This window comes from Anas acuta, chromosome 8 (assembly GCF_963932015.1).
Source record: "Anas acuta chromosome 8, bAnaAcu1.1, whole genome shotgun sequence".
In the NCBI taxonomy this organism is placed as follows: Eukaryota; Metazoa; Chordata; class Aves; order Anseriformes; family Anatidae; genus Anas; species Anas acuta.
Genome location: NC_088986.1, coordinates 20629629 through 20652951, shown reverse-complemented (window position 1 = coordinate 20652951; position 23323 = coordinate 20629629). Strand labels below are relative to the sequence as shown.

General features: G+C 43.7%; 1 protein-coding gene across 10 annotated transcripts in view; it reads right to left on the bottom strand.

The window, feature by feature from the left end:
- RASAL2 (RAS protein activator like 2) overlaps positions 1 to 23323 on the bottom strand; it is a 176647-nt gene that overhangs the window by 28214 nt on the left and 125110 nt on the right. For all 10 annotated transcript variants that reach the window (XM_068691231.1, XM_068691232.1, XM_068691233.1 and 7 more), the window contains 4 exons: positions 13335 to 13444; positions 3301 to 3454; positions 1656 to 1754; positions 303 to 857 (listed from right to left, as the gene is read on the bottom strand). In XM_068691231.1, the coding sequence (XP_068547332.1) occupies positions 303 to 857; positions 1656 to 1754; positions 3301 to 3454; positions 13335 to 13444 (918 nt within the window). The remainder of the gene's footprint in view (positions 1 to 302; positions 858 to 1655; positions 1755 to 3300; positions 3455 to 13334; positions 13445 to 23323) is intronic.

Below are 23323 nucleotides of genomic sequence, written 5' to 3'. Positions count from 1 at the left end.
GCCCTCATTTTTCAGAGCAACATGAAATTATACAGTCCTGCCACTTACACTTTGTATGCGGTATCTTTAACCTTTTTATCAACTCGGGCACTTAATATGTGTCAGTATGGTACCTATCTATGTGCCTCCTTGGTAGATGTAATTGACCAAATGTTTAAAAACACTCCCAAGGTCCTCTTCTCAGCCTTATCTCATCAGTTGCTGTGGTTGTGCCAGCCCAGACTGCCTATCTTGTACAGTAGCTGAGAAGGTAGCACCCATCATCAGCAAGAGGCATTTACACAGAGGCCGCCCATTCTTACCTTCGCTCTCCCAGTGCTCTGAAGAATGTGCACCAAGGCACAAGCCATCTCTTCCTTATTCCTTACGCTGATCACGGGCTCCAGCACAGAGCAGAGCATAGTATAGTTGCTGGTAACAAACTCTGCAAATTCTTTGTATTGCTCCATGGGCAAGATGGTGATGGTTTGGTAACGCGATTTGATCCGAATGGAAGGACCCCCTGATTTCCCCTTGTTGGGTGTAGGGGTGCTGACTGGGTACCATTTTTCCACAAATTGGCGACCAGTTACGCTGGCCATGGGAATGTTGACCAGGCCTACGTAGTTGTTCTTGTCCTTTTTCTTCTTCTTCTCCACATCCTTGTAGATGTGAACTGTGATGCTGTGAAGAGGTGGGAGACCGTAGAACTCAAAGTGTTCTCCCCAGAAAATGTTATCTGCTTTTGTTTTGCTGGTGGTGCGGGCAAAGAGAGTGTCATCAAGGCACAGCTCACAAAAGTACTTCTTTTTGGGGGCCAGGTCCTTTGCCTCAATGATCCAGAGACGGAGCACATTTTCAGCTCGACGACAGTTGTCCTGTGCAAAAGAAGGAGCTCAGCTTTTATTCATAATCTCTAAAAAAAACTGAACATTTTGTCTTCTAGAGAAGTGGCAAATAGCTGCCTTTGCGTCAAAGGTAGGGACAGAATCAGAATTCACATTCAGATTCTTTGATCCTTAGAGTCAGAATCTCTAGAAAAGCAAACATTTTCTGAAGCAGAGACAAAGGACTGTCGTTTGCATGTCAAAGGTAGGGAGCAGAACATTTTTTTTCTCAAAAAGCTGTATTTGAAATGGTTTGGAAAACAAACACTGCACAGGAGCCACTCAAAAGCCGCTGGTCTGGTGGGGCATACTGTGTTGTTTACTCTTGTGAATAATTTTAAGAGCACTGTTAGCAAGTCCCTCCCAAGTGGCTGCTAACTATGGAGGTGACTTATCAGATGTTTGCCAGCTAATCAATAACTTGACTCCCATTCTCACTCTGGCTCAAATTCCTTTTTTCTTTTTCCCCAAACTGTGCCTCCGCATTAAACCTTGAAGCTTGGTGTCCCTTTCTTCTGCGGTACATGGAATCAGAAACCAAGTCTGAACCATCATAAGTGGGCACCTGGGGATGAGGAAGCAAGGTGGCATGGTATTTATTCATTAAAGGTTTAACCTACTGCACTCAATACAACAGTGCACAGCAACTTATCATACACTGATGAGTGGACTTCTCTCCAGACTAAATTAATTGAGCATGTATCTGTGGGAAGCCCTGTTACACTGGACTAAAATCCAATCATATCACCTCCATTCCCCTGGTAATCTTATTTCCGCTGTTCCTGTTACCTTATTCGGCTGTACTGTTCTGCGTAGGTTTTCCATCCACTTATCCCTCTCTGCTGCAGAGGAACAGCTGAAGCATTTACTGCCACTGGAGTAGGTTACCTGGAAGATATAAATGACAGGCAGAGTTCAGGCAAGCCTAGAAGACACGTGAGGGGCTGCAAAAATCAAGGAAGAAGATAAGCAATGTTTGAGCAACAAAGTCAATACAATAAAAGATGGAAAATAGTATGAGAGTCTAGAATGTGGAAAGGTTAAAAGACCCATGAAATGCAGAGAGAAAAAAAAAATCAGTTCAAATTAATATGAAGCAGGAAGCAGAAAGAAACATAAGGGGAGCACCAACAGCTCTACTTAAAGACTTTTAAGCAAGGCTTAAATCAACCACTTATTTTTTTAAACACTTGCTAATTGATGTATAATTATTAAACACTTGCAGTTTTCCCTGGTAAATCTCAGAGACAGATGATTTGGTTACCAACAGTGCAAAGACAGAGCAATGTATTAATGTAAGGCAAAGCACAATGGAAATGGCGTCTTCAGGAAATACAAAATATTTTGGAGGGTCCAGATATACAGGAACAGGCTGAAAGAAACCGAAGGAGTTGTGCTCTGATCCAGCTCCACCCCTTGACGCCATACACAACTTCGCTTTTCATGCAGGAGTGATCCACCTTGGTTCTTTCACTTTTGCTTGGCCTGACAAGCTTCATTTACTCTTCCCATTCATTTGTGCACACAATTAAAAAGCAATTTGAGGTAACAACCTCAGAGCTATGATGTTGCCAGTATTTTCACTGCACTCCCCAAACCTAAGCAAGCTGGAAGGTGCTTCCAAGCAAAAGAATACAAGATTGAAGCAAACAGGAACAGTTCCTGGACCCGTCTCGAGGGAGAAGAGCCTGATTTGCTGGTTTTCTGCCAGAGCAGTTTTCCGGGTTGTAAGCAGATCTTTGTCCCAGAAGTTAGACACACCTGACTAACCTTGCTGAAGAGAGAGCAGACTGACTGTCCACTGCCCCTGCCACAATGCATTACGATGGCCTTAGACACATCCAAACAGCACACGTGAACATGCTGGAAGGTAAGGATTGTGCTCGCACCAACAGCCTGTTTCTCAAGCAAAGCTGGGCTACAGCTTGTGCTGAACCAGCAGGAGGATCCAGCTCTACGGTGCAGTGGACACGTCCCCTGCTACTGAAGCCTCTCCTTTAGCAATCAGGAAATGGGCTGAGCTAATGGGAGGGAGTTCAGACTGGAAATCACATTTCTCAGTTACGTTGTATTTTCTCAATTTAATTTTAGGTGAATTTGGGAAGAATGAACACCCAGCTCAGGAATAATAGCACGTTTCAACCTTACATTTGCATGCAGACTCCAAATGCTTAGATACTTATCAAATTAACAAGATTTTTCCAATTAGAATACGCAATAACTGAAGAAGATTTCCCTTCATTGAGTGATTGATGCCATTAGCCTCAAGGACTTTGAGACTGCACGCTGGTTAGCCAGCCCCCACCCAAACCTCAGTACAGCTCTGGCAGCCGATCTCTTCTCCAATTACAAAGACACAGAACAGCGCTCTGCACGGGCTCAGACCGACCCAACAGCATATAATCGGCTCCGTGTTTGGAGAACGTTCCCTTACCTCAAAGCAGAAGTCTTGTCCAAGGATACTGCTGTGAAGTGGTTTGACAAAGACTTTTTCTTCTGACCCAAGATCCAGGGCCTCCACCGCGCTGCCGGGGCTCAGCAGGGACTCATGGGAACGGGACTCTTTCAGCTTCGGCAATCCACGTGACCTGTACAACAAGGGAGAAAGGAAATATTATTTTTCTCACCATTACTAACAGGCTTGGCAAGGTCCCAGAGTAAACTGCGAAGCGTTGTTTATTCCTAACTGCTTCTACAATTAAGTTTGTGAGCCTCGTGAAAAGTAACATTAGTCAGTAGTCCCGGCTCCTAAGGAAGCACCCAGCCAAACAAGGCCATGAAGTCCATTCCCACTGACCTACAAATTGTACCTGTTGAGCCACCAGTGAAAGAACAACAAAATGAGAAGTTCAGAACTTAACTGCTGACATTTAAAGAAAACCTAGAGATCTCCAGCTCAGGGTATATTACTGGGAATATCCACTGCCCGATTACTAGGTAAATGTTGTGTGTAACAGCAAGAAGTGCACAGATCTCTAAACCAATGCAGAGCACCAGTTTTTCTCATCAGATTTCCCCTGCAATATACCTATTTTTTCTTAAGATCCAGAGCCTTTTAACCAAAGTCAAATATGCAAACTATTTACCACTTTACAATGCTCAGTACCTACATTTAAATTTTTCATTTTCTTCTTCAGCTGCTTCTTCCACTTTTAACAGTTTCCATTTTTTCCCTCCCCAAGATGCTCCCATTCTCTTTTCATTTCCCCTCCCACACACACTGCTGTTCTTTTTCAGTCAGCTGGCCTGTAAAGCCCTCAGCTTTGCAATACCAACAGCAACATCACAAGGCACGCTCTAAAATTTGTGCATCCTCCCAATTTCATTTAATGCAATGCTCATTTGCAGCAGGGAGCTCTGCAACACTCCAAAATGTGCTCATTTATCGGTGACTATAGCTTCACCTGTGCTTCTCCCCCCGCACTGCCACCTGGAGCATCTCTTCCTGCAATAAAGTCACAGAATATTTTAGGCACAACTAGGATTTCTGCTTTTAAAGACAATCATGATGTGCACACACAGCTTTCCTCTAGCTGGGACTCAGACAAAGCAGACGATCAACAAAAAGGAGGAGCAGAGAGTCCCAGATTAGCAGAAGAGGAGCTGTTTACCTGGCAGGTCTCGGTTTTGTAAGATGTTCAAGCTTGTGCTGGTCCCTACGCTTGTTCAGTCATCTATGGAAGCATGTCCATAAATACGGCTGCTCAGCTACCAAGTGTGGCTGAGCACAAAGAACAGATGTGAATGTAGAATGGCATCAATTGTCTATACATCATGCGGAGAAAAGCAATGCTCTGAAATGATGCTTTCTCAACTGTCTTTGTCCTCACAGTGTTTTTTTTTTTTCTCTTTCATTTGACTCTCAGTATCAAGGCACAGTAGGAAAAGGAAAATGTTCAAAAAAATGTATTCACTGAGTTATGGAAAGCACAGCTACCTCTAACAGCATCCTTGTTTTTTGAAAAATAAGCAAGTATGTTTTGCGTACTTTCTGAGTGCATCTTACAAGATAAATCCTCTGTTTTTGTAACCTTAGCAGAATCAGATTCCTTATACCCTTAAGCAACCTTACAGAAAAACAGGAAGGAAAAAAAAAAACATTCGGAGCAGGTGTGTTCAGTACTTCTAAGACCATTTAACAAAAACTTGCGTATCACGAAGGATTCGTGTAAAGCAACAAGCAGAGTTCACCCGAATGCTCTTTTGTGCAAAATGAAACACTCAAAGTATTCAAGTAGATTCACGTATGATAAGATTTATTAAACACTGAGGGAGAACTTTGTTCCCATTAAATATATTAAATGACCTAAATGCAGGCAGCAAAAACCTTTTATCAGAGAGATATTACAAAGAGACTGATTTCAAATGCAAAACAGCAGCGCTGGTATGAACGCTTTGGCTGCTCTGTGCATGCTTTGTTATAACAGGTTACAGCAGCAGCTGTACCAACGCAAACCTAAAACCTCAGCCATGTATAATTGAGCACTTGCTGCAGTTAAGGTAGGGCAAGACTAAAATAAACACACCACAATACACCACTTTAATATCATCTCTGCAAAATCCTCTCTAATTTCTCCTCTCAAGAAAGCGCTGCTGAGGTCACTTGGCTTCTGTCCCTATCCCAAACTCTCAGCAATCCCAGCCCTAACAGGGTGCTTTGGTGCATGATGCAGGGGAGCTGGCTGAGAGCCTGTAGCTAACTCCAGCCGGAGCTCCTTGTAACAGAAGAGAAGTGTGGAGCGGTCACAAAGAGGAGGAAAAAAAAATAAACGACCAAATAAAGGAGAAAGAAGAGATTTTACAAATCCCAGTTCAGCAGAGGCTGCACTTGGGAGTAAGACAAATCAAGCACACCTACATGAAACAACTGTACAGCCACTTAGCAGTGCATCCCCAAATCATAGCGGTGCCACATGTCAGAGCCTTTCTTTTCAAACTTCGTGCTCTGGGCTACATCTCAGGCACTAAATCCTGCCGGGAGGGCACCAAATCCAGCAGAGTTCTTCCTCAAGCCTTGGGTTACAAATTCCGGATGAGCATCGCACCGAGCAGATACGCTGGGGCCAGAAGAGAAGTCGAAGTCGGAGCTGCACGGGTGCAGCAATCTCTGTGCTGGTCTGCTGTGCTCCTGCCAGGCCCTGGGGGGACTCAAGGAGGCTCCCGGGGGCACTCGAGGAGGCTCCTGGTGTGTGTTGCCATGGCACGGCCTCCTGGAAGGGGATTAGGGGGAGGCAGCAAGCACAGGGAGCCTGCTCTGCTGATGCAGAGGTCACCTTTGCAGAAAGAAACAAGTCCCTCCTCTTCCCTTCCTATAAAGAGTTTACTGAGGCCGAGAAGGTGGAGGACGGTGGGAGAGAGCGAGGCATCTTCCAAGAATGCCTCCAAACAGCCTTCAGGGATGGGGTGGGGGCAAAGACACGACAGGTACTGAGTACATGACAAATTGCACTCGGTGCCTCTGAATCTCACCTTGCAAGACAAACCTTCTAGCAGCATCTACTCTGCTTCACTGCTGTGTTAGCCTGTGAGCTGTGAATATTTCATTTTGTTGCAGATGAGCTGGAAAAGGTTAGTTTTGTTGTCTCAGGATCCATGGTAGAGGAATGTCTATCTGTGCGAGCAATTCCTTGAAGTTACCATATTTAAAATAGCTCATTAAACTGATTAAGTGGCTTAGAATTGCCACTTTATCTTCCACAAACATCACAGCAATGCTGGAAAGTCACTGGTTAGGTGCAACCACATGCATTTACAAACAGAAGGAGATGCACTTGTAAACACCATCGTGTATATTTCATCTATTGATAGATCTGCAACGCAAGTCATTGACTTGTGCCTAAATCAACAGCATCCCGATCAATAAAGGCAATAATTACATGGAAATAATAGTTCTCTGCTTCTTTAAAGCCGCATCTCATTTTCCGAGGCTGTAAGTAACAATGAAGAGAAATTGCTTGCTGCCTTCCCTTTTGCACAGAGGCAGAGTTAATAAGCCGAAGTCGCTAACTTATTTCCCAGTGTCTAGCAAAGGGACAAGATTAACAGGGGCTTTTCTGTACTGGGTCGGAAGCTACTGGCAAGGCGAGTGCTGCTTAGAGCCCCTGTTAAAAGAGAGGTAATCCCAGAGAAGCAGATTACTGTAAACAGGAAGATCGCCATGCACAAGGCGGGGGAAGGGCTGTTTGCACAAATCTGTTTCTGTTAAACAGCCCCATTAACAAACCAAATCCCCATTTAAATTACAATTAACCTCAGATAACAAACTCTTTTCCTGCTGCTGGTTCTATCCACTGCTGTGTGCAACGAAGAGTTAGGGAGCTGATGTAGGAGTTCAGAGCAGTCACAAGCAGCACCGAACATTTCCCACATAGCTGCTTCCCAGAATTTCTTTCCAATAGGAAAAGCAGGTGGAGGAGGTGCCTGTCAGGGAACGTTTTAAACTTCTCACCTCTTCTCACATATTTTGGAGTAGTCATCTTCAGGGCTGCCTAATTTCCTCCTAAACCAAGCCAATGCCCCGAGGTCTGACCCGTGGCAGCATCCAGCCGATACGTAAAAGATCTCTTCACCACCACCACCACCACCCTACAAGCCCAGCCCCGAGCCACCCCCTCTCCTCGCACACCGTAATTCTGTAATTTGCTGCTGCAGGAAGGGCTTGGTTGCAAGGAGGGAACGCCGGACCTGGAAACCTCTGGCTTCCAGCAGCAGCCCAAGGCGCACGGCAGGCTGTTAGCTGACTTGTGGTACGTTTTACTGTCTATAAGGCATGTAGGATAAAGGGTTAAAGTCCTAACTGCTCTCTGGTTATGAAGCTCTCATGCTGATTCTGACCTATTTAAAAGCCAACCAAAAAAGCACATAGGACTTGCAATTACTGAGCTTACCAGGGAGAGTTGTGTATTGCTTCAAAAACAAGCCTGTGGACATCAACAACCCAAAAGGTAACAATTAAAATACATATATATATTTATATAAATGAGCTATCAAGTAACAGAATCCCCTAAACTATGTTTCCTTTACCAACAAATTGGTGTGAAGGCAAAGAATTCTTGAAAAGAGTTATTTGTTCAGCTCAAGCACCCGGCTAAAGCCTCGTCTCCACCGCTCTTACGAAAAACTGGACGTCTGCATGATTCAAACCGCTCCGGCACAATACCCGTGTGTTTAGAGACACTCCCCGAGATCAGAAAGCTGAATTCAATACTTAGCCACTCGCAAAGTCCCAGCAGAGAGCTTGGCCTCTAACGCAGTGACCTTTCCGCCCAGCGTTGCTATTCGGATCCCCAGCCCCGCTGGGCCGGACCCCAAGGTCGGCAGCATCGCCTGCAGCAGCAGTGCTGCAGCACCAGCCCTCCTGCCCCATGCACGCGTTCGTTTTGTAGACACACCACACCCTGCTTCATGTCCCAACTGCCTATTAGTGAAACATCTTATTACTTGGTCAACAATTTGACAAGTCTAACCAGTTTTATTATTATTGGCTTTTTTGTTTGTTTGTTTGTTTGTTTATCGGAAACTTAGGGTTGTTTGTTTAGATGCAAGTTCCACCCGCTGCAGTCGAACTCAGAGCTTTTTCCGAGCACATCTCTTTTGCCTTCTTTTGAGTTTCTGATCTGCTTTCACAAGGTCCTACGCAAAGCCTCGCTGCCTGAAGCTCCCCTGCCTCCCTCCACAGCACTGCGTATCCAGCGGGCACCTCCGGCAACACAGCTGCACCGGCTGTGAATTTCACAGGGGTAATATGCTCCCACCCCTCCTGTAACCAGAAATCTTTGCTGTTAATGTGTGAAATTCTTTTGTTTTGCTGGAGCCGAGATGCTTAACCTGCTAAGTTTCATGTCACTGCTAAGTGATATACAGGTGGGTGCTATGTGGAGGAGCCCGCAGCATGCAGAAAAGCACTGGCCAGTAAGGAGCACGTTTTTAAAAGGGGGTCACTGCAGCCTACAGTGAGGCCAAGGCAGAGGCTTGCAACGATAGGCTTTATGTTGAGATCTTGTTCAGTTTTCACTGGAAAACAAACAGCTGCACAAGGACCGAGAAAAGTGGCTGAAAGAAATACGTTCACCTCCACCAAAACAGGAGTGAGACATCTCTCTGGAAACAAACCACTCCTCCCTTCTCTCCATACTCCAGTGTGCAGATAGACACAGATATGCTGAATGAATGCAAGCTCTGACTGAGTCAAGCCTTGACAATGCATTGCATAATACAGATTTTTATCCTCAAGTCTCAAGCAGGATAAAAATTACCCACCTTTTTTGAAAACTGGGATTAAATTACGATGAATAAATAGGAAAACACAGCAAGATCTAGTTCTACCATTTCTACGACGGATGCTATTTTCACACTGCAAAGAAGCAAGAAGGGAGGTGCGGGCACTTACCGAAAGTAGAAAAAGCTGTCGTTGGAGCAGCGATAGCGCTTCACCATGAAGCCCAGAGCCATGGCTACCTGCTTCCCCGCAACCTGCCCGAGCCCATCCTGAGCAAGCACAGAAGGGATCCTGCGCTCGACCACGACTGTCTGATAATGCCATAAAATGACTTTTAGTAAATCAGGAGGGCTCCCACGTGGCAGTAAATCCCAACAGGGCAAAACCCTCCCAGCTGTCTGCAGAGCTTTGCTGCAGTCGCTGAGACTGTATGCAGCCAGTCTCAACAATCTTTGCTCCCTCTCCATACACAGAACTGAGGTGAGATTTGTTGGACCATTTAGAAATACTCTTAAATTCCTGGCCCCCAAATGAAAAGATTAATTTGGTCTCTCCTTATATATATTTTTTAAATATTTATTTTTATTGTTTTACATTCTATATGTGACTGAGAAAATGTTAAGAAAGAAATGTGTGGGTTGGAGAGCTCAAAGAATGCAGTGGGAATCCGGCTAGGAAAGTTGTGGAAGGTGATTTGGTAACACAGAGCCAGAGAGCCTCACAGTCAGCACCGCTGACAACCCAATGACATACCGTACTGGCCACAGATCTGAAGAGCTTCGTTCAAATCTGGTTGGGTCACAACCAAGCACAGTTCAAGCATTCCCATGTTGGTGTCTTGTGAAGACAAACCACAAGTTTTCAAGTACAAGTGAGAGAACCTGGAGTGATAAAGGTGGTGTGAACTGCAGAGGCTGTGGATTTGTGCAGGACACCTGGATACTGACCACAGTGGGCTCATTTCCGCAGGGGGACCACAGTTTTCTCTCCTCCCCATCCACTCAGTCACACTGAAGCAAAGTTTAAAACCCAGAAAAACAAAGTAGGCTGCCTGTGGTTCTTCCTGATGAAACAGAAAATCTGATTACAAAAAAATCTGCAACAATCTCCAGCACTCCCTTCTGACAACATTCCTGAATCCTTTCTATTTTAAATCAACTCTGAACAGACAGCATCCCTCCTCTGTCACCATCCTGAATGGCACGCAGTGTGACAGTATCCCAAACCAGGATAACCCGTCTTCCATATTCCAGAATTTTATAGGTTTTTATCTATGGACATCTCCTGTTTCTTAATAGGACCCGAATACCACAAAAGCACAAGAGAAACAAACACAACAGCAGCCTCCATTTCTTTCCTTCTAACCTTTAAGAGTTTTATTTTATAAAGCTACATAATGCTTTCTTTGAAGCTAAGGCTCTGTATTTGTCAGAGCACGAAAAGGTAGATGCTATCGGTCAATCCGGCCCTGAAAACCAGTACAGCACCATGACATCACCCAGCACCACCTGCTTAAAATGGGAAAGGGCTGACTCACTGAAGCAGAGGCCAAGAAAGTTTTTCCTGCAACAGACCAAACTCATACAGAAAGCTGAGAGAGCAGAAGGTGAGAAAATGTCAATTCCCACTCAGCTGCTGTACGTTACCTTCTCTCACGCACAAACAGTTGTAACTGACTTGCTCCATTGGAAAAATCCCAAATAACAGTGTAATTCTGAGCAAGAATAATTTTTTTTAGCCTCTCTCTTCCCTCCAGCCCATCTCCTCCCAATACACTCATCTGTTCCTCATCTCAAGTGCTTCATTCCCACGTAGGTCTTGAGCTGTATTTCCTATTAGTCTAGGCACCAAGTGCATTTTTCAGGCACCCTTAGGTAACACAGTGAAACATATGGGAAGGAAGGGAGAAATTACTGGCAAGTTTAACTTTACAGTGGAAATGAGTTTCCTTTAAGGCTTTATTCATAAAATTAGAAATACCCTTAGGAAAGTAATAGCTATAACCGTATCTTCCAAGTCGCTATGTTCAATTGGTGCGCTGATTAGATCACAAATGCAAACGGAACTCTGTAAAGCCTTCAATCTTTTCAACAAAGGGTAACTACAAGGTTGAGTAGTGCTGTTATGCTTTCTTTCCTAGAATAACTTATCAGCAACTCATGACCCACAGAGCTAGAGGTGAGGCTCATGCTTCAGAACAGCTACATCCATGTGTGCAAAGATGAGCTCCAAATAAACTTGATCTTGGCTTGCTTTCTACATAGCTTGGCTGCTCTCAAATGATCTCCCTTGCCTTCACGCTGTGCCCTCTGTTCACTTCAGCACATGTAGCTCTGAAAGGCGGAGGCTCGCCTGGACTTGTTAGCAAAAAAGATCAGGTCCATTAGCAGCAAGTGCTGCTATCAAGTCACAAAACACCCAAACCACTGTCCCATCTCCAGGACTACAGCTGCAAGAGACACTGCTATAAGGCTAGCAGCGTAGGAGGCCAGAGGAGAACTGTGGCAAGACGGAAAGCGCAGCCATCGCCTCGTCCCTGTCCAACACCCCGCAGGTCACTGGGTGTCCTTGGCTCTGTCCCGCAAATCTCTGCATGGACTCTGCCACTGGAACTTCTCAGTTCTCATGGATCCTCCTTAAGTTCATGCCTAGGAGTCCAGAGAAGGGTTACAGAACCAGCGATGCCTAATGTCACCTCCACATGTAGTGCATTTTATGCTCTCTGAACAGTCAGAGAAAACCCACTTGCCATTCGGGTCTAGCTGACAATTCATGCCCATACAGGTATGGGCAGAGAGACGGTGGCTTTGCTGCATATAACATCTTAAACCAAAGTTGTAAGGATTAATTATAGCTAAATGTATTGGCTATCCCAAAATAATAGCATTTCCCTGACACTCCAATGGAAGTGTCATCCGTCCGGGTTTAGCATGAGTACCAAGTCAGGAAAAGACAAACACATTACTTATTGCAAAGATACTTCTGCATTACAAAACTTCAAGCAAAGCTGGTTACAAACAATGGTACAAATAACAGGTGCATTATTATATGGTGGCTTTATTTCACATGCTCACTGAGCTGCTTTTTAAAGCAAAGTTCCATCTCCCTGAAAATAGGCATTTAATTAAAACAAACAAAAACAATACCAAAAAAAATCACACCACCACCACAGACTTGACTCTAAACAGACCGGGTAGACACTACCATGACTAAAGAGCAACAACATCCACACCATTAGTCACATTTGGTAAGCAGCAGTCTTTTCTGTAACTCCAAAAGTTAACAAGACCTCTTACATCCGAAGCCTTGCTATCTCCATGATTTTATGGTGCTGACTTTCAGATGGAGAAGATAGCACCACTGATTGAAGCAGCACAGCATGACAGATGCAGCTAATGAATTCAACTCAGCTAAAGAAAAGGGAAAATGCACTAAACAATGTAAAATCAGAGAAGCCTGTCATGGCCTTAAGTACAGGGCAACTTATTTTCCACTCAATCTAGTTCTCCTGCTGGGCTGCTGTGGAATGTAACACACAGCAATGTTTAATGAAGACAATCAAGACACTTTCCAAATAGAAAAAAAAAAAAAGCATATAAGCTCTTGTTTGCCTCACATACAATCCACTCAAGCCTGAATCACTAGGTGAAAGCAAAACAAGTAAGACTATACCAAATGGAGCACTAAGATGGACAGAAGTCACCAAATTTTCCAGTTTTCTGAAAATCAGACCATCTGTTCCTTGTAGGACTCTGCACTGCAGCACTATATGATCTACGGACAAGGACTTTTAACTGCACCGCAAACCTTTGGGCTTTGCCAGTGCTAGCTGAACTGATCTGCTTCCACCAGCACAATCTCATATCAGCCACTGCACTGATCTGCAGATAAGTATTGCATTCATTAAGGCAAGTTCTTGTAAAAGCTGATCAAGCCAGTGGCTTTGTATCATGAAATTTAATGTCTGTGCTTTATTTGAAACAGATGCAAAAGAAGGCATTTGAGTCCAGATGCCTAACCAGAACTTTTTATCAGCTGTTAAGAACAGTAGAAATTTTCAGTGGCGTGCCAGCGATGCATCGTATAGAAAGAAAAACAACTTATAAGATAGTCAGCCAAAACCCATCCATCTGCCAGTTTAACAACAAAACTCCTTCCTTACTCTTATTCTGCGAGCACATATGCATGCAGATTTTGTGAAGTGCCTCTAGATAAGTAGAGATTGCTCTGGGAGACACACCAAACCTTACCTGTCATCAGCATTGCGGAGAGATGGGAGACGGAAACTTGTGTTCCTGTCCAGCTTGGACTGACTCTTTGTCCTCTTGATGGACCCTTTCAGACGTTTACTGAAGAAGCCCTAAAATGAGAAATCACAGAAGTGAAATGGGGAAACTGATGCCAGTAATAAATCAATCAATGCACTGCCACTGAGTCCAAACTCAGCAATAATTCCTGCTGACTGCAATTATGAGGAATGTGCTGTATTGGGATTCCTCTAGGCACGAAGGCAATACTAAATAGTTCCAGTTCATGACAGCTTCATATTGCAGTAATTAGCACTTCTCATGTTACAGGTGCACTTCGCTGAATAGCAACTACTATACAAATGGTAAAAAAAAACGTCATTTAATAAGGATGGTCTTAGATATCGGTATTAGGTCCCACCTCCCCTTTACATGCCATGTTTCCAATTCTTGTACAGATTCAGACTTGAAGGATGTCTTTCTTTATGCACCCACAGTTGCACCTAGGTTCTCCTTTTGCACTTAAATACAGCAGGTCAGTCTTACAAAAATTAGTAATTTCAATAGCCTTTCTAGCCAAAACTGAAACTCTCAAAAGATTTCACACACCAGTGACTTCAGATACTAGTCCTGAAACTGATTTAAAGCAAAGATCAACTCAAAAATTTACCTATGCTCTAAAAATACCAATCTTCAACTAATCTCTCTTCTGAACTATGGTAGTTCACCGGACAATTGCAGACCAAAGACACGAGAGCTGCTGGGAACCTCTGGGGGTCACACAGTCCCCCTGCTCAATGGGGGTGCAATGCCAACACCAAGTGTGGTGTAAATGCCTGAAGTAACTAGGAAAATAAAACTAACATTCACACTTTTAAGGAAAAGGTACAGCATTGAAGAGACTTTCAGGGTAGGGCATAACTGCATTATCTGAGCATTCCCTAGGCTCCCAACCTTAGATGCTATCGCGCTGGGGAAACTTGGTGTGCTAGCTCTAAGGAACACCACGGAGCGTGGAGTGGAGTGGAGACACCACGGCTAGGCTCTGTAATCAGGTGGGGCCTCGATTGTTCTTGTGCACAAAGCTGCACTTTTTGCCACCCTAAGCCAAAGACCTGTCATGTTTTGACAAATGCTGTACCCTAGTGTTCTTTTTGCTCATTATAATATCATTATAATACCAAAACACACCTCCATCCCAAAAGCTACCCGCCTCCAAGGTGCGACCACCCCTCACTGAGCATGCGCTCTGAATTTCTCGGAGCCTATTACTTTAAACGGAGACGGGAAAACTTTACACCAATCATAACTAAGATATGCTTGACTAGAGCCACTCAAGCTCCACCTAAAAGATAGAAAATAATATAAATTGGCCCAAGAGAGAGGGGATGTTAGGGAAGATACCATCGTCAGGGGAGATACCATCCCGAGGACATACAACATCCTTAGGACCTTCTGACTCCTGGGATCAGTCGACGGGCTGAGCCTCTCTTCCCCCCCCCATTGGGACGCCTTTGGGTGAGATCTGAATATTTGCTTATAAATCTCTATAGAGTCTTTCATCCTTTTAACGCGTTTATTTCTAGGCTGTGCACCTGGAACACCTATAACACCTGTAACACCTGTAACACCTGTAACACCTGTAACACCTAGAACCCGCACCTAGAACCCGCACCTAGAACCCGCACCTAGAACCCCTGTAACACCTGTGTATTTCATGCATACTAGCTTGCTTTTGCAGATAGTCACTATCACCGGCAATCCAAAAGAACCTGATTATCTGTTGCTGTAATAAACCATACCTGATTGCATTGTGATAGCTCTCATTAATGCAACTAGGGTGAGGGTGGTTATCCGTGATAGTTCAGTGTTCTGAATCTAACCAGACCCCCAGACGGTTAATGCATTGTTGGTGAATGTCTGAACGGACCCCCAGGTGGTTAATACGTTTTTGGTGAATGTCTGAGCGGACCCCCAGGTGGTTATTACGTTTTTGGTGAATGTCCGAACGGACCCCCAGTTTTGGTGAATGTCCGACTGGTTCAGTACTCTGAATCCAACTGGGCCCGTAACGGTTAATCAGCTACACCAAGTCAGCTTTGCTTTGACTTTGTCCAGCTAAACCTTGAAAACCTCTGGAGACAGAGATTTCACCACTCCTCTAGGCAACTCAATCCAGTGCTGCATGACCTTCCAGTGAAAGCGTTGTGGGTGTTCAACCAAACCTCCTGAGCAGCAATTTGCAGCTGCTGCCTCTGCAGAGCATCTCGATGGAGAAAAGTTTGGCTCCATCACCTTTTAACTCCCCTTTACATGGCTGTAGGCTGCCTTCTGTCACCCTTCAGCCTCTTCTTTCCCAGATAAACCAGACCTCAGACTGTCCTTGCAGTCATCTTCCTGCAGACATCAGCAGGAACGACAGCTGTTTGACCACCAGTGCGATACGAGCGCAGCTCACTACTGATACACAACGGCGCGTGCATCTGTACGGGTGGGGAGCTCAGGGAAGTGTTTCAACACCTGCACGGCTGATTTTCTCCTCCAGCCCTTTAAATTACTTTATGCAATATGCAAAACCAAACGGTGTCAAAATATTTCCGGAGCTTGCAGGCATGCATGCACATACATTCTTTGGTATGATCAAAGCAAATATAAAGGTTCTTAATCCATAGGATTAAACAACGTTTTACTGGCTGAATCTCTTCTGCTCCTTCATGGAACAGCTGCAAAGAGCACTGCCGTCAGGACATCTCCCAAATGCATGCGAGTGAAACCACGTTTGTTAGGAGTATTACAGGCTGGTTGGTACAAGTTGCTCAAAATGAATTTTCTTTGGTGTGGACTGAACATGCAGATCTAGAGCCCTGCTTTGGGACAGGTGTAGTGACAGCGACAGCCAGCTGGGGCTAGCCCTCTGTCCCACCATCCGTGCTCTGCTAGGACAGAAGTCAAGCACAGCGACTTTCAAGATGTTTGCAAAGCAAGCCCCTCAAGCTGCCTTTGGGACAGGTGACAGATGTTGCCCACAGCTGCCTCCTGTAACACAGAAGTCAGCAAATCGGAGACAACAAGGTCTTCTGTTCTCTCCTACACAGAACACTGACAAAGCAAGAGGTTTTTATTGACTCCAGGTGACTCAACCAGATGGAAGCATCCAACCTGTTTGTTTTACAGACTCCTAAGAATTAGGCCATCCCAGCAAAACAAGATATTATCTGTAATCTTTTAGCCTGAAAATTCTCACGTCTTTCACCTCTTGAGAAAGAAAATTAGATTTATCTGCTGTATTCAAAGGAAAGGGCTATTACCTTCTTCTCATTAAGGGATGCCAGGTTAATTGTTGGAGGACAAAATGACTTCCAGACATCAAAACCAGCATTTGGTCCGGTTCATCTATAAGCATCTCCAAGTGCCTGTCTGTGGGCAGCACAGAGAGATCAGGGTGCCCTGCAGCCTCTGAGATGGTGCAGTGTGGGACAAAGGAAGAAGGAATCTGATTTTTGCATCTGAAGGTAGTGCTACATTTAAGGCTGCCCTTCAGTTTCTGAGGCTTCCCAGCAGGCTCCTCCGAGATGAAAGCCGCTATTTTCTACTGAAACAAAATAAAGTGCAAAAAAAATGACCTTATACCAAGACAGTACCTCCCAAAACCAATCTACATAGTGTGCTGGGGGAAAAGGTACTGTCGAAAAGGAAGACGTGTTTTTAGCTGTGTATGCCACTCAAACTCTGCCCATGTTCCCACACTTTTCTTGGCCCTGGTATTGAAAAAATGCCTTTGAAAAAAACCCTGTAATCAATAGATGCTCTTGGGCTTCTCTTGGGGCCACTGCTGGAATTCAAGTAGAGGATGTAAAGCGCTTTCAAAGGCACTTTCGTGTATTCTGACCTCTCAGCACAAAAGGTAACAAACCCAACTACAGGGATTCAGATCTGGTGGACCCTGGCTTCATTCCAGTACCTCTCAGGCTACTCAGATTGCAAACGCGAAATAAAATGTTTTTCTCCCCTTAAGGACAAATAAGACAAAGCTGACCCAATTCAGCAAGGGTGAAAAAGTATTTCTATTGCATCAATCCAAAACCCACTCAGAGAGGGACAGTGAAGTCATTTCTGTGCACATACACAATTTTAAATAGGCATTGCTTAAACATCAGTGAAACATACTCTTGGGTTAATTGCACTTCATCTATTCCTTCACAGATCGTTCCTTATCTTTGATTGAATGAGGCTATCCAGGACTGACTATAACAAAAAAGAACAGAAAACACACTTAATAATAAAAAATATTCAAACAAAGACTATGCTTGCTGGTGATCCTCAAAACACCTGAAAACATTTGTAATATTTGCTCTCTGCACCTTGCTGGCAGCTCATGCAGGGTCAGCGCTTCCAGATGGACAACCTGGGAGCAGAACAAGAAATTCACATGTGCCAGAACTGAGCCGAGCTTTTGGACTTCCGTTTGCCAACAGAAATCCTTTTAAATGGAGATTGCAGATATAAAACGTATGCAGAGTTGAAAAATAAACTTCAGTCTGCAACAAACCGTCTAACTGAAAAAAAATTCCTTTTCCTACTAAATAGAAGAAAACTCTGCCAATGCTACTAACTGTAGCTTGTACTGTTAAAGACACTAAAAGGCTTTACTTCTTATCTTATTGTCTATATATTTCTTTTGAATACTTATTTTAACACTGCTGTTTGGTTCTTATGCCTAAATGCAGTGATGATGTATCCGAGCTTTAAGAAACATCATGAAACACTTTTATAAACAGCTGGAATTTTACTCCTTAAAAAAGCACCCACTGACAAGAAACACGTGAGCTTATTACCCAAACTGCCAGAAATGATGAGATTATCTCAGTAAAAAAATACAAAATATGTGGTAGGATAAATTATCTACCATGTAATTGGGAAAGACCAGTCCCATGTACATGTATTTTGAAGGGAGTCCACGGAGAGAGCAACTGTAGGAGAACCATGCCTTAATCCCTCCCGAGACAGACTGGATGGTCCACATCAAACAGGACACATCTCAGTACAAATCCCTCTCAGCACCATGGGTTTAGGGGAAAAGAGAGACAGAGGGAAAGCAGGAGCAATGCCACATGCTCAATGAGGCACGTGGAGGAGGTTCAGAGTGCACTCCGCATCTCAGCCAAAAGCATCAAACCCAAGGCTTAGAAATCTCAATGATACAACATCTAAAAATAACCCAATTCCACTGAGAATCCAATTCATCTCATTTGGAAGTGAAGCAACCCATCTCACTCACAGTCAGACAAAAATGGCCAAAGGAGAAGTGTGAAAGCAGGATTTTTAACATTTATTTTTATTTATCTATCATACAGAGCTGCGCAGGCAAAACATGTAAACCCTGACCCCTATGTATATTAAACTCTGGGCTGGTTATTGTTAAGGGCTGCTTTGGCTTTGGGAAATCTGTGCCAAAGATGAAAACTGTCCATCTGTCCTTAATGTCAGCACAACACCACACGAACTCTTCCACAAATTCAAAGACAGCCCAACTACGGACTGCTCAACTCTTCGACTGCTGCTCCCAGAAGACATACTGACTCTTCACTTTGGAGAGAACAGCCCATGCATAATAAATAATGGTTCTCTTTGTTGTTTCAGAAGTCAAAGGTTAATTCACCCCCGAACCAATAAAAATATACATAACTACAATATGAATTATCAATCAATAGCACGTAACATTATTAGCGGAAGTTTCAAAGCAAACCGGAGTGAAATGGGTAACAATAAAGGTTCATTTCATGTGCCGTGCTGTGGTTTGCAGCACCGTTACCTATCTCGTGCGCTTCTGGAGGCAAACACATTGCTTTTTGCAGGTTTGCAACACATCTTGAACATTTATGATTCTCGATGAGGAGCACTAATGCATTATTAATCACAGCAGGTGGGCAACTTCATTTACAGAGCAAAGAGACTCGTCCTCTCGGAGGGGAAGGACTGGATGGGTTACAAAGATAACACTCAGATGACTACGGACGATGACAGAACTGCCTCCCAACTGCTGCTCATTAGAAGTACATGAAGCACCTCATTTCTTAAGTTGCTCAAAAGCAGCTAACAAGAAAAGAAACTGGAGCCAAGTGAAAATTCTCTGAGGTGCCAGTAATTTTGTAAAGCTATGGCAAGCGGGGGAAGACGCCCAGATCATTAAATGGAATGATATGACTAGCAGGATATTCCAAGAATGAGGAGCAAACATGGTTTACTATTCCCTGTAGAACAAAATAAAAAACAAACAAAAAACCAACACCGTAAGTAGCAAGGATGTGGAACAGTTTGCTTATGAGCCCAGTAACACTCATTACTAAAATATTAGCAATGACTACCTTTGAAAAGGCTCTGAGCCACTCATGCAGTAGAAAAGCGGATGAAAACCACTATATATCCTCCTCTGTGGAGATATAAAGGACAAGACAGTGACTTGAGATGGTCTAAAATTCCACCATCAACTCATCCCAAAAGCCTGGCACTATGTGACTGAAGAGGTTTTTTGTGCTCAGGCAGAGGACAATAAGGAACATCCCCAACGTACAAACAAAGGATAAAGCACAATCAGAGGGAAGTGGTATTATGGAAATCCGGCATTGCTTTCACATTAATGCACCCTCCTTTTCTGATCTTCTCATCTCAGCAGCAAAACCAGAAAAAAAAATAAACTCCAGAAGTAAAAACTGATTAAAGGCGGGCAAGAGGGGGATTTCCAAAAGATGTATTTTAAAAGACCGATTATTTATTTTAGAAATAAAAGCAAGAAGGGATTAGAGATGTATAAAACAAATAGAATGGGAATTAACTAAGCCCAGCACGCACCTTGTTACATAACAAAACCAAGGGGCAATTTCACATGAGAGGCAGCAAATTTAAATGATTGTCAGGAGACCTTTTCTAATGCTATCTATAAATCATCTGGTAGAATTCTCTTCCACAAGATATTATACAGACAAATTTTTCAGCGAGATTAAAAAAGGATTACGTGTTTATATAAGGAAGAACAACATATGTAGCTGCATTAGTCAGGTTTAAAAATAACAAGAGTGAGCAATTATCATGCTTCAGGACACAAGCTGATCAACAGCAAGGATCAGGAAGATATTTTTCCCCTGGTGGGACAGCACTGCAGATTTGGCCAGATTACAATTTTGACTTTCCAATGAAAACTATCTACTGCCACAGAAGGGACGCAGGGTAGAACGAACATGTTTGAGAAAACCAGAGGAACGGAAATGATACAACGGGGATACATTGATAATGTATCTTTTAATAACATGTATCTGAAGATTGCCTGTACTCTGCATGATATGCAGTCAAAAGTACTAAAGGAATCAAATTTCCAAGTCGCTGGGTATCATGCTGAAAAATTCATGAGGAAACAAGAGCTACTGGATAGCTGGAAAGAGCTACAACAGCCTTTCAGATCGCAATTCAGCAAGGCATTTAACATGGTCACAACGGGGAGAAGAACCTGGGAGCTGTTCGCATAAGGCACTAGCATAAGAAAAGATCACATTTGAAAGCTCATAGCCTCGAATTGGGGAATAAAGGTCAGAAGTCTGTCCAAAACAATGGTGATAAACAATAAATATTATGAGAAAGAAGTCATCTATCAACGTGTTTAATCAAACACCAGCATCTATCAACAAATGGGCTGCGGCAGGTGAAGCACGTGGAGAGCAAGTGGTGGCCTTCAGCTCGCCCCAGAAGGATGCAGGCGGCTGCATTTTCGTCCTTCCCTTACGTCGGGGAAGGAGGCAATAATTTCTGTGACCCGGGCTCTTTAGTGCCCTGGCACACTGCCAGTAAGCAGCCCAACACTTCAGAAAACCTTCTGATAACACAGTGTACATACTAATTAGAAAAATTAATGGAACTGAGCTTTGACAAAGCTAGTAGCACAAACCTGAGAACTGGCTGCAGGAATATCTAAAAAGAGTAATTATGACAAATGATAAGGTGTCAAGGTAGGAGAAACAGTCCAATGGGATGCGATGGGGATAGAGGCATGACTGCTTCTGTTTAACATCTTTGTTAATGATCTGGAAGAAAAGTTAAACAGCACATTAATTACACTGAGCTATATTAAATTAGGAGGTGAAGCAAGGGCCAGCAAGGACAGAGAAATAACACAAAGGGTTGTGAGCAATTAGAAACCGATAACACACATTCCCGTGAACTTCAGTGCAAGAACTATGTGAGTCAATTGAAGGGAATGTAAAAAAAAAAAAAAGAAGAAAAGGAAAGAAAAAGCAAGAAAAGTGATAAAAGGTTGAGAATGACTGATTTGCAGTGAAAGTATTAATTAAACTGCACATAACTTGACTAAGTTGTGATTTAGAGGTGAAGAATGGAATGAATGAGTTGGTATACACTGAAGTACCACTGAACCAAGGACAGACTGGAACATAACCAGGTGTTTAAAGCTATATACGGTCATAGTTTCCCTACACTAATTGCAAGTGAATTAGATAAAGTCAAGTTTATAACAAAAATGAGAAGAATGTTCCTGCAGCTGAGGTCCACCAGCCAGTGTCGCAGACTGGATTTACCCACCATTTGACCCAGCTCTGAACAGTCTGACATGATGAACATATCTGGTTTGGCAGAAAGATGTTGTGAAGGTTACCAAGCCTATGAACGGCCTTCCTGCCAGAATAAGAACGCAGATGAGAGCTGGGTGAGCATCCTGGAGACAACCCATTTTTCCTTAAGGCACAAAACCCATGGAGTAATAACCAACAAACCTAAACCATCGTAACAGCAGATGAAAAAGATAGAAGCAGATTTAAACAGATGTGCTATTGTGAGAAAAGATGGAGTGGGAAGTAGAAGGAAAAACGTTAATCTTACAACAGGGAGGACAGCTCTGAGCAGTTTTTTTCATGAAGGATGCTGTGATGCCTCACATTAATGTGAATCAACAGCTCCATCTCCGCATTGGCGCTGTCGCAGAATTAAAAATATGTACTTGCAGGCCATCGAGTCACATGGCCAGAAAAGATCAGACTTGTCCTAACCTGGCAGCATGACGGTAGCAGAGCAGCGCTCTGGAGAAGCAACAATCTTGCTGACTGCATAAAAGATGAGGCTGGGCAGCCGTGAGATCTCATCAAGCTTTGACCTTCACTTAGGCTGGCTGCATTGTCTTCTGTTCCATTTAGCAGTACTCTTAAAGAGCAAAGAGGCAGACTGTATTTCTATAGATCCAATTATGTTCTCGACTAGAAACAACCCAAGGAAGCCAACCCGTAAGTATCGGTCTTCCAATCACATTCACGTAGAGTTCCTATAAAAATCATTTTATTTACTCCAGAGATTATGTTTTGGCTTTTCTATCACATTTGCACTTGTTTTTCTGCCTCTTTCTTGTCCTCCTTTTCTAATAGCCAGCAGACATGGATGAATGATATATTGTTTGTGGTAACGATTCACTAAACCCCTATGCCGAAGACGCAAAACAGGAGAGTGATGTGAGCCTGAAGAGTGGTTTACCAATAACCCCTCTGAGCCTGCCACTTCAGGAGGTCTGAAAATACCAATAGTCTCCTATTTACCCTGGGCCCTCAGTTCCAGTGGCAGAGAACACGGTGTGTTGCCGCAGTGCTACAGGGGCCCGACAGTGCATCAGTAGGGAACGGGATGCACTGAGACGGAGGCACTGCCAGGACATAGCGTGTGTGGGAAGGGAAAAGCTGGTTTCTCGCCCACCTATGCGTCATGATGCCTGCTTCTAGCCGGTTCCGTCTGTCTTCCTATTTGCTCAGGCAAGTAATATTCATTATTAAAAATATGACTTTTCCTATAGATGAATCTCTATAAACAGCACACATCAGTCTGTATGTGAGAGAGCACGCTTACACACTTCCCCTTCGCAATTTTCCTACCTTTTGTGCCATTCCACCCTCTGTCAGCATTCCCCACAGATACATTTGGAAACTGTCAGATGACAATTAACACAA